The 16,543-nt window shown below is 40.3% G+C and overlaps 1 protein-coding gene across 5 annotated transcripts in view; it reads right to left on the bottom strand.

Annotated features, from left to right (window-relative positions):
• Nucleotides 1-5,827: 5,827 nt before the first annotated feature.
• Nucleotides 5,828-16,543, bottom strand: part of Ccar1 (cell division cycle and apoptosis regulator 1) — a 52,938-nt gene continuing 42,222 nt past the window's right edge. For all 5 annotated transcript variants that reach the window (XM_041655420.1, XM_041655419.1, XM_041655423.1 and 2 more), the window contains 6 exons: nt 14,434-14,516; nt 13,833-13,979; nt 9,640-9,760; nt 8,854-9,039; nt 7,141-7,346; nt 5,828-6,721 (listed from right to left, as the gene is read on the bottom strand). In XM_041655420.1, coding sequence (XP_041511354.1) covers nt 6,662-6,721; nt 7,141-7,346; nt 8,854-9,039; nt 9,640-9,760; nt 13,833-13,979; nt 14,434-14,516 — 803 coding nt within the window. In that variant the 3' untranslated portion in view covers nt 5,828-6,661. The remainder of the gene's footprint in view (nt 6,722-7,140; nt 7,347-8,853; nt 9,040-9,639; nt 9,761-13,832; nt 13,980-14,433; nt 14,517-16,543) is intronic.

Below are 16,543 nucleotides of genomic sequence, written 5' to 3'. Positions count from 1 at the left end.
AGTTATGAATGCCTGGCCTTAGCTTGGCTTGTTGCTAGACAGCTTTTCTGAAATTATCCTGACTACCTTTTCTTACTTACATGTCTTATTTTCACTCTCATGCCAAGGCTGGCTGGGTGGCCCTCACGTCCTCCTCCCCTTGTTCTCTCCTACTCCTCTTCCTTTTTTTTTCTACTTATCCTCTCTGCCTGTGAGCCCCACCTCTTCTTGCTCCTGCCTTGCTGTTGGCCATTCAAGTTCTTTATTAGCCCATCAGGTGTTTTAGACAGAGAATCACAGCTTCACAGAGTTAAACAAATGCAGCATAAACAGAAGTCACACATCTTAAAATAATATTCCCCAACACTAGCTCATTCCGCTTAGGGTCCTCTTGTTTGTCATTTCTACTAATTCTGAAAAAAAAAATGCCTTCAAGGTATCTCAGTTTGGGTGTCTGTTGCTGTGAAGAGACACCACGACTGCGGAAACTCTTATAGACATGGGAGTGTGCAGGCAGACATGGTGCTGGTTACATCTTGATCAGAAGGTAACAGGAAGTGGCCTGAGACACTGGGTGTGGCTTGAGCATATATGGGACTTCAAAGCCCACCCCACAGTACATACTACTCCATACACACACACCTACTCCAACAAAGCCACACCTCCTATTAGTGCCACTCCCCATGAGCTTCTGGGGATCAATTACATTGAAACCACACCAGGAGTTATAATCCATAACTATACTGATATCTTACTCCATTAAAACACACGAAGGTGAGGTAGAAAGAGCTCAATTTAGCTTTTTCTTTTCTAGTTTGTGTAGCTTTCAAGCCTGTTCTGGAACTCGCTTTGGCTTCAAACTCAGATCCGCATGAGTCTGCCTCCGGAGTGCTGGGATTAAAGGTGTGCATCACACCGCCGGTTTAGCTCTTTCTCTGTGTTCCTTCCTCCTATTTCACTGTACTATTTTTAAATATTATTCAATTATTTAAATATTTTTCAAGTCTGCTCTGAAAACATGCATACACATTAACACCATGCAGATTGAGCAGGTTGCATTTATGTATGGAGGTATGTATACTTGTAACAACTAATAAAAGAGGCCATGCATTTGAAAGAGCAAGGGGGTCTTAAAGGGAATGGGGAAATAATGTAATCATATAATCTTGAAAAATAAAATATTGCAGGTCATGTTGGCACACCTTTAATCCCCAGCACTTGGGAGGCAGACTCATGCAGATCATGGATTTCAAGGCCAGCCTAGTATATCAAGTGAGTTCCAGTCCAGCCAGGGCTGTTATACAGAAAAATTCTGTCTTGAAAAAGTAAACAAAACAAAAACAAAAAAGAAAATATAGAAGAAAAAAGAACAGTAAACTTAAAAGCTCTTATTTATTTAGAAGATGCACCCTCCTGAGACAGGGTTTCAATACGCAACTTTGCCTGACCGTTAAACTTGTTTTGTGGTTCAAGTTGACCTTGATCAAGTAAGAGAGTTCTGTCTGCCTCTCCCTCCTAGGTGCTGGGATTAAAGGTGTGCACTATCATGCCCAGCTAAGATACTTTTTTTCTTTTTAATTTTGTTTTGATTTTTTGAGACAGGGTTTCTCTGTAGCTTTGGAGCCTGTCCTGAAACTAGGTCTTGTAGACCAAGCTGGCCTTGAACTCAGAACTCTCCTGCCTCTGCCTCCCGCATGCTGGGATTAAAGTCGTGCGCAACCACCGGGCAGCAAGACCGTCTTCAGCAGTTTATTTGTTCTTTGATAGTTGTTAGTCACAGAACCGAAAAAAACATTTCTTCTACAAGGCTGCAGTTCTTTTGCTACTTAAGGGATAATGGATGCACTTGCGAACAGGTTGAAGCTCGTTTTGGATTCTAGGGGGTTAACCCAGGCCTTCACTCATGTGCTTAGTCAGATAAATTCTCAACTCCACTGATCTACAAGACTATCAAATTTTAAGGAGTTATGTATAGGAATTCTAGTCTCTGAATAATCATGGATTCATAAATCAGTGTTAGTTGTTTTGAAAAAATTGCATTTTTGTGTGTGTGCCCATGTCCATGTGATGTCCACAGCACACATATGGGAAGTCAGAAGACAAACTGCAGGAATAAGCCCTCTCCTCCCACAAGGGAGGTCCAGGGGTTGAACATGGGTGGTCAGGCTGAGCCACCTTGCCCAACAGTCATTCACTTTTTTCTTTTAAAGATTATTTATTACATATACAGTATTCTGCCTGCATGTGTACCTGCACCCCAGAAGAGGGCACCAGATCTCTTAACAGATGGTTGTGAGCCACCATGTGGTTGCTGGGAATTGAACTCAGGACCTCTGGAAGAAGAGTCAGTGCTCTTAACCACTGAGCCATCTCTCCAGCCCCCCCAGTCATTCACAGACTGACCAGGCAGGCCTATGAGTTCAAGGCTAGCCTGGTCTACAGAGCGAGAGCCAGGACAGGCTCCAAAGCTACAGAGACACCGTGTTAGGAAAAACCAAAAGGGGGGGGGGGGGGGGGCGACACTATTACCTGTTAAAAAAAGAATATTGAGGGGGCTGGAGAGATGGCTCAGAGGTTAAGAGCATTGCCTGCTCTTCCAAAGGTCCTGAGTTCAATTCCCAGCAACCACATGGTGGCTCACAACCATCTGTAATGGGGTCTGGTGCCCTCTTCTGGCCATCAGGCATACACACAGACAGAATATTGTATACATAATAAATAAATAAATAAATAAATATTTTTTAAAAATTAAAAAAAAAGAATATTGAATATTATTGAAAATTTCTATAGGAAAAGTGAAGGTGTATCTACACAATATCTAAACGTCCTTGGGACTTTTGGGGGCAGATAGGGAGGGTCTCTCTCTATATATAGTACAGGCTGCCAGGAACTCTTGATCCTCCTTGTCTCTGTCTCTGAGTGTTGGGAACACAAGCTTGTGCCACCACATCCAATTTAGAGTTCTTATTTAGAAGGATTTTCGTGGTGTTTGCTTAACTTACTCTCCCCTCCAGTAAGCAAAACAAAGAGCACCAAAACAAACAACAAAATGGCCCTTCGTTCTTACCTTCACACAGTATCGGAACTGAAGCGCTAAAGCGCTTTGCCCAGCGCCACACACATGCTGAAGAACAGCCTGCCCTTTCAAAGCACCCGGCTGTAGTGTGGTCTACTTCCCAAGCTTGGGGAAGGCCTTCTACCTCAGCCTCCAGAACGGTGACGACAGTTCTGAGCTACCATGCCTTGCTGTATTGAGATGTTTTTTTACAGATATTCCTCCTCCCCAACTTTCTATAAAATAATGTAAATACCTTCTGTAGTAGTCTGAATGAGACATCCCCATGAACTTCAGGCATCTGAATACTGGACACCAGTTGTGGCCTTGCTGGATGAAGTGTGTCCCTGGAGGACTGGAGCCTCTTAGTGTAGTTTGCTATGTGAGCGAGCTCTTAGCAGGCCTGCTGTCACTCCTGCTGCCGCATTTCTGAGCTATGACAGTGATGGACTCATCCCTCCGGAACTGTAAGCTCAAAATTAACGCTTCTTTCCATGAGTTAGCTTGGTCATAGTGTTTTATCACAGAAAAGTAACTTTCAATTTTTTAATAAATTTCATTTATGCATTAGTGTTTTGCCTGCATGAATGTCTTTTGCATGTAGTGTCTAAGGAGGCCAGAAAACAGCACTGGGTTTTCCGGAACCGGAGTTCCGGATGGATGGCTGTTAGACACCACAAGTGCTGGGAACTGAACCTGTATCCTCTGGAAGACTAGTCAGTGCTTTTAACTGCGGAGCCATTTCTCTAGCCCTCCAGTACCTTTTTCCCCCTTGGATAAGGCCTCACTATATAGCTGTACATGTCATGCAGGTCAGGCTTAGCAACAGGCACCTTTACCTTGAGCCATCTCAAAATGTTGGACTCTGGAGTCCAAACACTGAGGAGGAGTCACCCCCAGAGACCATCCCTCACACCATAGCTGATACAAAAGCATGAGGATTTTATTAATTCTGTCATGACAGAGACCCTCAGCATTCGGGAAGCCGAGAGACCTCGAATAGCTGGTACAGGCTACTTTTAAAAGAGAAGGCCATAGAAGCAAGGGGAGTTGTTCTTTGACCATTATGATTGGCTTATTCAAAAGGGCTATTACCAGTAATTGGCTGGAGAGCTGTTATGTCCTGAGAAATATTGAAAATTAATGTCCTGAGAATATTCTTTTGTTTTTTGAAACAGAGTTGACCTGAATTCCTTCATCTTTGGCTTCTACCTCTTACAGTATAGGTATAAGCTACCATAATTGTATTTTATGTGGTACTGTTGGGTTGTTTGTTTTCAAGACAGGGCTTCTCTGTGTAGCTCTGGCTGTCCTGGAACTCACTCTGTAGACAAGGCTGACCTCACAGTCAAAGAGACATCTGCCTGACTCTGTCTCCCAAGTACTGTGATTAAAGGTATGTGCCACCACTCCCAGCTATTTATTAAGTTCAAGTTAAAAAAACAAAACCGTGGTGGTGGTGCACACACCTGTAATCCCAGCACTCGGGAGGCAGAGGCTGGCGAATTTCTGTGAGTTCAAGGCCAGCCTGGTCTACAAAGGGAGTTCCAGGACAGGCTCCAAAGCTACAGAGAAACCCTGTCTCGAAAAACCAAAAAAAAAAAAAAAAAAAACACAAAAACAAACAAAACCCATGTGGACTCTGTATAGCCATGTATCAGTCAGTAATGTGGATAAATTAAAATTATTCCTGGCTGGGTGGTGGTAGCTCATGCCTTTAACCCCAGCATTCGGCAGCTGGATTTCTCTGAGTTCAAGAGGGAGTTTGAGGACAGTCAAGGATACACAGAGAAACTCTGTCTTGGGGGGGAAAAAACTCTAAGAGAGTGGCAGAGATAGCTCAGCAGTTTGCTGCTTTTCAAGAGGAGCAGGGTTCAATTCCAAGCACCCACATGGCAGCTCATAACCACCAGTAACTCCAATTTCAGGGAATCCAACACCCACTTTTGGCCTTTGTAGGCACCAGGAATGTTTTTCGTTGCAGAGACATGCATACAGGCAAATCACCTATACACATCATAATATAATATAAACACAACCTCCACACACAAAAAGAAACATCAATTCAAAACAAAAAGTGGTTTAAAAGAATCTGGGGCCCGTTAAGAAATCCCTTGTAGGAGCCATGTGGAGTGGACTCTACTCAGCTTAGATAACTGGCTAGCATGGCCCTTACATTATCATATGCTCCTATAGTGAATATTTGACGGTTATTTCATCAAAATCAAACAAAGCAAAACAAAATATAAACACCTCTTTTTATGACAATAGGCATTTTTTCTAGTTTTTAACTCAAAAACTAATTATCTTAAACAAATTTAATTCTGTTCTCCCTGCCGCCCAGGCAGGGTCTCTACATAGCCCAAGCTGTTCTTTTAATTGCTATATAAACCAGGTTGACCATGAACTCATTAAGAGATCTGCCTGACTCTGGCACCTGGGCTGAGATCAAAGGCATGTTCCCATACCTAGACAGAAGTGTGCTTTCACTAGTATAATGTGACACACACAATGTCACCTAGCCCTCTTTCCCAAACTGAACACTATCAGCATTTGGGCTTGAATAACTCCTTGTTGGGGTTATCCCACAAAACAAGATGCTGAGCTCTACCAACTAGATGTCAGCAGCATCTATCCAATAGAAAGACCAAATAGAAAGAAACTTGTCAATATTAACAACTGTGCTCTGAAAAATAAGTTTACTACACTAAAAACCATAGATGTACAGTAAATCATATTTCCTGTCTTTTCAAGTCTCAAGCATCCACCAAAATTCTGAAGAAAGTACACAGATTAATTAAAAAAATATTTTTAATTAATGACTTAACTTAAGGCATCAATCATACTGACAACCTACTGGCTTGTTACTAAACTGTACATTTGATGTCCACTGCTTTTTGTTAACTCGCAAAATTAAAACAGGAAATATTCAGGGCAAGTAAAACAGCTGAGTGTAGTAACAGTACCGTCAAGACTAGTAATTTATGTAACTCTAAGCACATTGCTAGCTCTATATTACTTTCTTAGTTGTGGGTCTTAGATACAGTGTCTTTTGGAGGAACTGCATTGTTTCTGAGACCACATTTCATTATGTAGTTCAGCCTGGCCTAACAACTCAAAATCTTGGGATTTCTGGGATGTGCCACCAGGCCCAGTCTATGAATTAACTTCTTAACAAATGCATTTAAAGACTGAAAATATTAAGTTCAAAAAAGTTGCAAATAGTAAACAGCATGCTGTTTTATGATTTATACCAAAACTAAAAATGAACTATAAAACTAACAATTCTATAAATAAAGCAAGTTTTCTACACATTTCAATAAATGACATTTAGTAATTAAATGTTACTGTCAATTAAACTGATGAACTTTATTGGGGTCAAAACTATAACAAAATTCTTCCTAAAAGATTTTGCAATGCAAAATTCTTCCACTCAGTATTTAATTTGAATGCTAGAAATTACAGGCAATTTCCAAAAGCAGACTCACAGTCATAAAACTTTATACATCATTTCAGCTAACATGTTTACACTATTACAATCAAACATGCATTGCCTTCACACATTCTTGTATCATGATTTTTATATGGTACATTATATAACACCACTCTATCACCAAATGCATTTTATCATACACTTGATCCATTCTCCTTGGATTTCTGATCTCTGTCTTCATTCTTTATGCTATCCTATAATAAGAGCAAAGTGTATGTTATTAGTCTCTTGTTACTCTCTCTCAAATTACCTTAAAATAGCAGTCACTGAGTGGTAAATATCAATAAATTAATTTTAATACATGGCTGTCCAATTTTTCTTTCCTTTTAGTGGTATGGGACAGTCAACTCAGATCTTGGCCACCAGGTAACTATAATCTAGCCAAATATTTGGTCTATTCAGTTAATATATACACAAAAATCATTTATATACTGTAGGTAAGTTTGGGAAGCAAATATTTACTCTGGAATTACTTTTGGATATTTTCTGGAAGGCTAGAATGCTGGGAATACTGTAACTACTTGTTTCTAGGAGACTATGAAGACTATAGCATTCAATTACATTGAAGATGCGAGGGAGCAATTTTAGAAACAGAAAAGACAAAGTATCTAACCTTTTTGAGGACAGTGTGGATATCATCCATAACTGTGGATAAGTTTCTGAGTGTTTTAGTCAATTGGTTTTCAAATTGCAAATTCATGTTTTCTGAAACCTTCAAGTTTTCTTGTAACTGACCAAGGTCTTTTTTGACCTCTCTGAGTTCACCAGAGAGGTTTTTGTTAGAATTCTCCAAGTTTAATATAGTTTTCCCATCTTCATCTGTTAAAAAAAATTTCAAAATATAACATTTTGACTCCACATAGTAGAAAGAGAAAACCCACTCTCAAAAGTTATCCTCTGACCACCATACTGTGGTGCATATGCCCATATATATACACACATGCATACTTGTAACAGAAAATAGAATTTGAGCTATAAAACTCAAAATCAGCTAAACCTGTGATAAAGGCCTGTAATTCTAGCTATTTAGGGAGGCTATGGAAAGAAGATCCTAAGTTTATAATCTGCCTTGGCCAATGAATGAGTTTAAGCTCAGTTTAGGTAACTTAACTATGCCTCAAAGTTGAAATACAAATGAAGACTTAGGAATATAACTCAATAGCAGCAAATTTATTTAAACTGCATGAGGCACAATAACAACCTCCACAATAACAAAAATTCTGTGAAATGTTTATAAAAGTTAAATTAACTTCATTAATTCTAAAGTACAACCCAAACCAGGTCTCTGGCACACAGCTGTAATGTCAAGCCCTCATAAGGCTGAGAGAGAGGCACCCCCAACTCTGGCTACACAGTGAGTTCCATAAAGCACTAGGTTACAGAGACCTTGTCTCAAAAAATGAGAGAAAAAAGAAACAAACTATCATCAGTTTTAAATAGTGTTACTTCTAATTTCAGGTTCCTTTTTTTTAAAATATTTATTTATTTATTTATTTATTTATTTATTTATTTATTTATTATGTATACAATATTCTGTCTGTGTGTATGTCTGCAGGCCAGAAGAGGGCACCAGACCTCATTCCAGATGGTTGTGAGCCACCATGTGGTTGCCGGGAATTGAACTCAGGACCTTTGGAAGAGCAGGCAATGCTCTTAACCACTGAGCCATCTCTCCAGCCCCATAATTTCAGGTTCCTTTATGTTTTGTTTTGTTCTGAGACAAAGTCTCACTGTATAGCTGTTCTGGCTGGCCTGGAATTTGTTATGTGGACTATTTCTTCAACTCACAGAAATTCACCTGCCTCTGTCTTCTGAGTGCGTGGCTCAGGTTTCATTTTTGATGACTATTTAGAGAAAACAGAAAATGGTAAAACTTACATGGTTCTAGAAAAAGTTAAAAAAGATCAAACAGGCTAGCTAGGTATGTGTCTCATGCCTAGAACTCCAGTACTTGGGAGGCTACACAGTAAGAGCCTGTCTCAAAATCTGATACAAAAGCTACGAATCTTACAAAGCAGAGCAACAAAAATAATGAAAAATAAAGCCAGGGCACTGATAAAATGGCTCATGATGTAAGTAAGATACCTGATGCTCTTGCAAAGGACCACGCTGGGATGGCTCACAACTGCCTGTAACTCCAAGGGATTGGGATCTGATGGCCCTACCTTGGCAGATTCTCTCTCTCTCACACACATACATACACACACACACAGTAAAACTGTATGTTGCTTAGACAAACTGATAGGGTATGGCTTATTTGTACGTATGCACTGACTATGCCATATAAGTAATTTAAAAGCACCAGCACAGCCAACACTATCCTCACCTGTTTTCTCTTCTAGTAACTGGAGCTTCTGTTCTACCTCAGCTCTTACTTTTTCGCTCTTTTCCAATTTTTGTAAGAGACTTCCAACATCCACCATTGCACCATTGTATACAATAAGTCCTACATTTTCTTCTCCATCTTTTGAATCCTGTTTTACTGTTGGTGTTGGAAGTAATAATCTGTTTCCTAGAATATAAAAACATTTTTCTTTAGCAACTTATGAAGAATACAGTTACAAAAAAAAACAGAGCAAGATCTGGCCAGTGTCTGGTGTAATTTCAGCATGCAAGAGGCTAAATGCTGTGGGATAATGCTCTTGTATACTGCAAAGATTTGTCACTCATATTGGTTTAGTAAAGTGCTGACTGGCCAGTAGCCAGGCAGGAAGTATAGGAGGGACAACCAGACTAGGAGAATTCTGGGAAGAGGAAAGGCAGAGAGTCAGCTACCAGCCAGCCACAGAAGATGCAAGATGAGAATGCCACATTGATAAAAGGTACCAAGACACTAGTCTAAACAGAAAAGAATTATGGGTCAATTTAAGTTGTAAGAGCTAGTTAATAATAAGCCTGAGCAATAGGCCAAGCAGTTTATAACGAATAAGTCAATGACTGCAGGACCAAGCAGAACAGAAACTTCAGTCTACAGCTAAGGCAGAAGAATCCTAAGCTCAAGGCCAGCACAGGCTAGAGCAAAACTTATCTGGAAAAAAAAAACAAAAAAAAAAAAACAAAAAACAAAAACCAATCTAAACAAAAGAAGACCCCAAATGTTAAAGGATCAAACCTAGTGTGTCTTCCTGCAGTGACTCTGACTCTTCTTGGTTTTCTTCATCTTTAGAGGTGTCTGTTAATTTCCGATAAAAGCAAGATTCTCGGAGTACTACTTTATTGAGAAGCTTCTTTACCTATTATGTAAGCAAGTAAATAAATAAGATGTAAACACTCTATTCACTGAAACACTGAGCTAGAGCCTCATTCAGACTTTAGTAATGGCTGTTACTGAGTTAGATCTCCAGCTTAAAGCATATTTCTTTTATTATTATTATTATTTTTTATTTTTACTTAAAAATTTCCACCTCCTCCTCACCTCCCATGTCCCTCCCCCTCCCCCTCCAGTTCTAAAGCATATTTCTTTTTTTCTTTTCTTGGTAGAATTATAAGTGTGTGCCATAATACACGCTGACTGTAGGAAATTTGTTTTTCTTTTAAAAAAGATTGTCTTTTTTTGTTGTTGTTGTTTGGTTTTTTGAGACAGGGTTTCTCTGTGGTTTTGGAGCCTGTCCTGGAACTAGCTCTTGTAGACCAGGCTGGTCTCGAACTCACAGAGATCCGCCTGCCTCTGCCTCCCAAGTGCTGGGATTAAAGGCGTGCGCCACCACCGCCCAGCAAAAGATTGTCTTTGCCTGCAACTTTGTGCAGCACAAACATGTTTCAGGTGCCTAAGGAGGCCAGAAGAGAGAGTAGGAACTCCTGGACTGGTGTTCCAACAGCTGCGCACCACCTAATGTGGGCACTGGGAAGGGAATCCAAGTGGTCTTAACTACCGCATCATCTCTCCAGCCCTGAAGCACATTTCTTAATTCTCCCAGAACTGTGTCGTAATTTTCAAAAATAGGCATCAACTGTCATCATTTTCTCAGCTATCTACTATTATTATATATATTATAACCATAATTCAGTTTAGAGTATTTAGTCTTTTTATAAACATAAAAACTATCTTTATTCATTTTAGATACCAATTCCAATTCTCCCTCCCTCCCCTCCTCCCAACCCTCCACCCATCCACTCCTCCAAGAGGATAAAGCTTTCCATGTGGAGTCAACAAATTCTGGCACATCAAGCTGAGGCAAGCACAATGCTCTCCCACCTCCCCGCAGCCCGTATCTATGCTGAACAAGGTTTCCCTCCATAGGGAATGGGCTCCAAAAAGTCAGTTCAAGTACTAGGGATAAATCCTGGTTATACTGCCAGTGGTCCCACAAACTGTCTAAGCCATACAACTGTTACCTACATTCAGACAGTCTAGTTCAGTCCTATGCAGGTTCCCAGCTGTCAGTCCAGAGCAGTATTTAAAGTGTTTTCTCTATAAATTAATCACTTATTATAAAAAAAAACTTGTGTTTATTTTCTAGATATGTGTGTGCATGCACATGTGCTGTGACACTCATCTACAGGTCAGAGAGCATCCTGTAGGAATCAACTCTCTGCTTCCACTACATGGGTCCCCAGGATTCAACTCATAGCAATAGACTTGGGGACAGGAACCTCAACCCAATGAGTTGTTTCACAAGCCCAGTGTATTTTTTATGTTGTTGTTTGGGTTATTTTTGGTTTTGTTTTGTATTTTTATGAGACAGGGTTTCCCTCTGAACTCCTGGATGTCCTGGAACTACCTTTACATATCAGGCTTGTCTCAGGCACACAGAGGTCTGACACCCTCTGCCTCCTAAACACTGGGATTAAAGGCGTGTGCCAGCAGGAACTGCCCTGTGTTTTGTTTTTTTTATGACAAAGTCTTGCTATTTATCTCAAGCTGGCCTTGAACCCAAAATACTCTTGCCCAAGCCTTTCAAGTGTTAATATTACAGATGTGATAAAAACACTCACTCAAACTTTAAAGTATAATTCAATTCCGAATAACGAAAAAAAAGACATCTGAAAGTCAGGCATGGTGCTGCAAACTTTAATCCCAGCACTTGGGAGGTGAAGGAAGGCAGATCTCTGCTGCTCCAGGATAGCCAGGGATATATAGAGAAACCCTGTCTCACACCCCCTCTTTATAAAAAAATCTACCAGCAATAGAAAAATTATGTCAATTATGAAACATCCATATGAAGGAATATTAAGCAGCTGTAAAAACAATGATATAAGTCTATTTTCTCTTGTATGTTTTAAAATTCTAGTCAGGTTTTGCCTTAAACTTGCAGTGATCTTCTTGCCTCAGATATCAAAGCACAAGGTTTCCAGATGTGAGTCACTGAGCTCTGCAATATTCCATTTTTATGATAGAAGCAATGATAAATTAGTAAGTAAATAATGGCCCCATCTATATAAACATAGCAATTTCATCTTCTATAAATACAAGTAACATGAAAAGTTCTAGAGGGCTAGAGAGTTGGCTCAATGGTTAAGAGCACTGGCTGTTCTTCCAGAGGTCCTGAGTTCAATTCCCAGTAGCTACACTGTGGCTCACAACCATCTACAATGAGATCTGGTGCCCTCTTCAGGCCTACAGGCATACACATACACAGAGCCCTCATACATAAATAAAATTATTAAATAAAAAAAGTTCTGCCAGGCAGTGGTGGTCCATGCCTTTAATCCCAAAGCTTGGGAGGCAGAGGCAGGCAGATCTCAGTGAGTTCGAGGCCAGCCTGGTCTACAAACTGAGTTCCAGGACAGCCCGGGCTACACAGAGAAACCCTGTCTCAAAAAACCAAAAAGTTCTAGAAAAGGTTATTTATTAGTCCTGAGGAAGAGAACTTAGTGCAAAGAGAGAACAGACTCTTCCTTACTGGAGAGAAGAGCCGTCTGTATCACGGGAGGGAGTAAGAAGTCATCAGTAAAAACTACTTTTTTTTTTTTTTTTTTTTTTTTTTTTTTTTTTTTTTTTTTTTTTTGAGACAGGGTTTCCCTGTGTAACAGTCCTATCTGTCCTGGAACTAGCTCTTGTAGACCAGGGCTGGCCTCAAACTCACAGGGATTCACCTGCCTCTGCCTCCCGAGTACTGGAATTAAAGGCGTACACCACCACAGCCAGGCCGTAAAAACTACCTTTAAAAAATGGGATCAGGCTGAGCACTGGTGGCACATGCCTTTAATACCAGTGCTCAGGAGGCAAAGGCAGGAAAGTTTTGAGGCCAGCCTGGCATACATAGAGTTTCAGGCCAGCTAGGGATAGAGAGACACTGCTTCAAAACAAAAACCAACCAAATAAAAACCAACCAAACAAAAAAACCCAACTTAACAAACAAAAACCATTTTTTTTTATGTTTGTATGTTAGTGTGCACACATGTATGTGGGAAACTGAATAGGCCATAAGAATGGTATTAGATACCCTGGAAAGCCGGGCGGTGGTGGCGCATGCCTTTAATCCCAGCACTCGGGAGGCAGAGGCAGGCGGATCTCTGTGAGTTCGAGACCAGCCTGGTCTACAAGAGCTAGTTCCAGGACAGGCTCCAAAAAAAAAAAAGATACCCTGGAACTAGAGTTACAGGCAGTTTTCAGCCACCTGTCCTAGGTGCTAGGAACTGTAGGTTCTCTGCAAGAGCAGTGCATGCTCTTAACCACTGACTCATCTTTCCAGCCCCAAAGATTATGGTTTTTTGTTTGTTTGTTTCATGAAATTTGCTCTGCAAACTAGGCTGGCCTTGAACTCACAGAGATCCGCCTTCATCTGCCTCCCAAGTGCAGGGACTACAGGTGTGCGCCAACACTGCCCTGTGATAACTTCTCTAAAAGGCAAATTGTATGTGTGCATATTTAAGCACACAGAGGTGAGAGGTAAACTTTCAGGTGCTGGCTCTATCCTATCATTTGGGTCCCAGGGATCAAACTCAGATGATCGAGTTCACTAACAAGTGCCATTACCTACTGAGACATCTTGCTGGCCCCAAAAATAGTTTCTTTAGAAAAGTTAATATTCTAGAACATTTGGATTAAAAAGAAAGGTAAAAGGCCAACCAGGTGGCTTTAAGAGGCTGAGCTAGGATTGCCACAAAAGTGAAGATAGCCTGAGCAACAAAGGGAGGCACTTGTTTCAGGAAAGATAGGTAGAATTTATGATCAGATAAATGAAATTAATTTATTTCTACTGTCTTACCTTTTGGAAGGATAACCTCATAAAAAGTTTCTGAGCTATGGATATAACAGTGGAAGAACCTGTCTAGCCATGATTAAGACCCTAGCTTCTATCCTAAGTACCACAAAAAAAAAGATGTTATAAAAATTCCTATTAAGTTCACAAGATTGATTACCTGAGCCCGAGAAAGATGCAATCCAAGAGTATATAGTATTTCTTCCAAATCCTTTTCAAGGAGGTAACCACAATGGCTTTGATCGAAATAAACAAAAGCCATCAATAGATCCCTGTTAACTGTGACCATCTGAGTCTTCTCTTTTTCCTAGAATGAACAGAAAATATGGCATGCAGTTTATTATCATGGAAGAATGAGAAATCAAGGCTCTGTCTGTATGAAAGCACTGATCTAGCTCATTTTAGCTAAAATGAGTGGATTTTATATACCAGTATGAAAAAAAGAAACCGTGACAAACACAAATCGGTAAATGCAGGGTAAGGAAATCACTTATTTTTTTTTTTTACTTTTTTTTAATTTTTGGAATTTCGAGACAGGGTTTCTCCGTAGTTTTTGGTTCCTGTTCTGGAACTAGCTCTTGTAGACCAGGCTGGCCTCGAACTCCCAGAGATCCATCTGCCTCTGCCTCCCGAGTGCTGGGATTAAAGGCGTGTGCCATATTCTATTCAATAAATACCTTATCTAATGGGAAAATAAAGGAAAATGAAGAAGTAGCAGCAAAAACAAAACAGAACAAAACAACAACAAAAAAAAAAAACACCTTCTCTTTCGAGGGTCTCTCCTTGCAGTATCGGTTGACATCTCTCTTGTCATCTCGTTTGTTCATTTCCTCTTCTTCCCTCTCTGTAAAGCCAATGTGAAAGAAGAAAACATTTATTCATGCACTTTTCCAATACATAAGTTTTCAAAAGATGAAATAACAGGTCTATAAAAAATCCTATAAAAAAATTGGTGCTATAAGGAAACGTTAAGAAAACTCAAGAAGCAGCCTGGTGGTGCTGGCACAGGCCCTTTAATCCAAGCACTCAGGAAGCAAAGCCAAGAGGATCTCTTTGAGTTCGAAGCCAGCCTAGTTTACAAGAAAGAGTTCCAGGGCAACTCAAGCTACACAGAGAAACCCTGTCTCAAAAGAAAAACAAAAAAAGCAATAGGAAACTTAAGAATTCCCACAAGGCAGTTGCCAGTTCATGGTATACAATACACAGACATGTATGTGAGCAAAATATTCATACAAATAAGAGGAAATTAAAAAAAATGAGAAGGAAATATTGTTTTATCAAATCAAACCCACCGGTTTCTATACATAAGAGTGTATCTGTGTACATTTATCCTGTGCATGTGAAGGCCAAAGGCTGATGTCAGGCGCTGTCTTCAACTCTTCTCCATCTTATGGAGACAGTGTTTCTTGCTGGTTGGGCTAGGCTGGCTCATGAGTTCCAGGAACCCACCTGTCTTTACCCTCCCAGGGCAGCTATTACAATGCCATGTGAGTATTAAGGGCTCAAATTTAGGTCCTTATGCTTGCACACCAAGCACTTTAGCAACAGAGTCATCTCCTCAGCCCATTTATAAACACACACATAACATTTTCCCCTTGTTTCTTTGAACAGCTGGTATCATTATATAAAACAAGCTAGCCTCAAACTAGTTCTCACCCTCTCAGTCTCCTTAGTGCTGAGAATCCAAGGTGTATACCACTGCATGATTAACTTTATACATAAAAATGGAGAATCTTGGGAGTGGAGCGAAGGCTCAGTGAGTAAAGCATTGCTGAAGCAGCATAGCACCTGAGTTTGGATCCCTGGGACCCATCTAAAGCCAGATGTGACAGCCTGAACACTCCTGGGCCAGTCAGTCCAGGGTAGGCAGTGGCAAATAAAAAGGCTGTCTCAGGTCTGGAGAGATGGCTGGAGGTTAAGAGCACTGGCTGTACTTCCAAAGGTCCTAAGTTCAATTCCCAGCAATCACATGGTGGCTCCCAACCATCTATAATTAGATCTGATGTTTTCTTCTGGCCAGCAGGCAGACATGCAGACAGAACACTATATACATAATAAACAAACAGACAAAAAAAGACTGTTTCAAAACCAGGTAAAGGCGAAGACTAGAATCCAAGGCTGTCCTCTGATCCGCAAGTGTGTGCCTGCACTCACACATTAGTATGTTCACAAAGAATAAACAAAAGAGGAGGCCAGAGAGATTGTTCAGCAGGCAGAGGTACTTGTCACCAAGTGTAACAGAGCTCAATCCCATGACCCATATGGGGAAACTGACTTTTGCAAGTAATCTCACCTGAACATGAGCACACATATAACACACAATGTAATACAAAATCTCAAAGTTTAAGGTGAGGACATGCTGGGTGTGGTGGCACACACCTTTCATTCTAGCTCTCTGAGGCAGGGGCAAGCAGAATTGTTAAGGGTTTGAGACTAGCCTGGTCTATAGAGCTAGTTCCAGGACAGCCAGGGCTATGTAAAGAGACCCTGTCTCATAAAAAAAAAAATTACAATATACTTTTTAATAATTGAGATAGAGTCTCATCATATAGCACAGGCTAGCATTTAATTCACAGCAATTCTCCTACCCAGCCTACAAAGTATTGAGGTAACAAGCACATATATCTTTGAAAAACTTGTACCTTTTAAAAGAAAATCTTACTTTTCTGGTTGGGAATATGTTTGTCTATCATGCATAAGGTCTCAAATGTGATCCCTAGAAATAAAAAAGATTATCCTTTTTTTTTTTTTTTTTTTTTAAGGTTTTCCAAGACAGGGTTTATCTGTAGCTTTGGTGCCTGTCCTGGAACTAGCTCTTGGAGACCAGGCTGGCCTCAAACTCACAGAGATCTACCTGCCTCTGCCTCCTGA

This window comes from Microtus oregoni, unplaced genomic scaffold, assembly GCF_018167655.1.
Source record: "Microtus oregoni isolate MIOR12 unplaced genomic scaffold, Mior012 000007F_ref0000211, whole genome shotgun sequence".
NCBI lineage: Eukaryota > Metazoa > Chordata > Mammalia > Rodentia > Cricetidae > Microtus > Microtus oregoni.
This window is presented reverse-complemented; position numbering and strand designations above follow the sequence as displayed.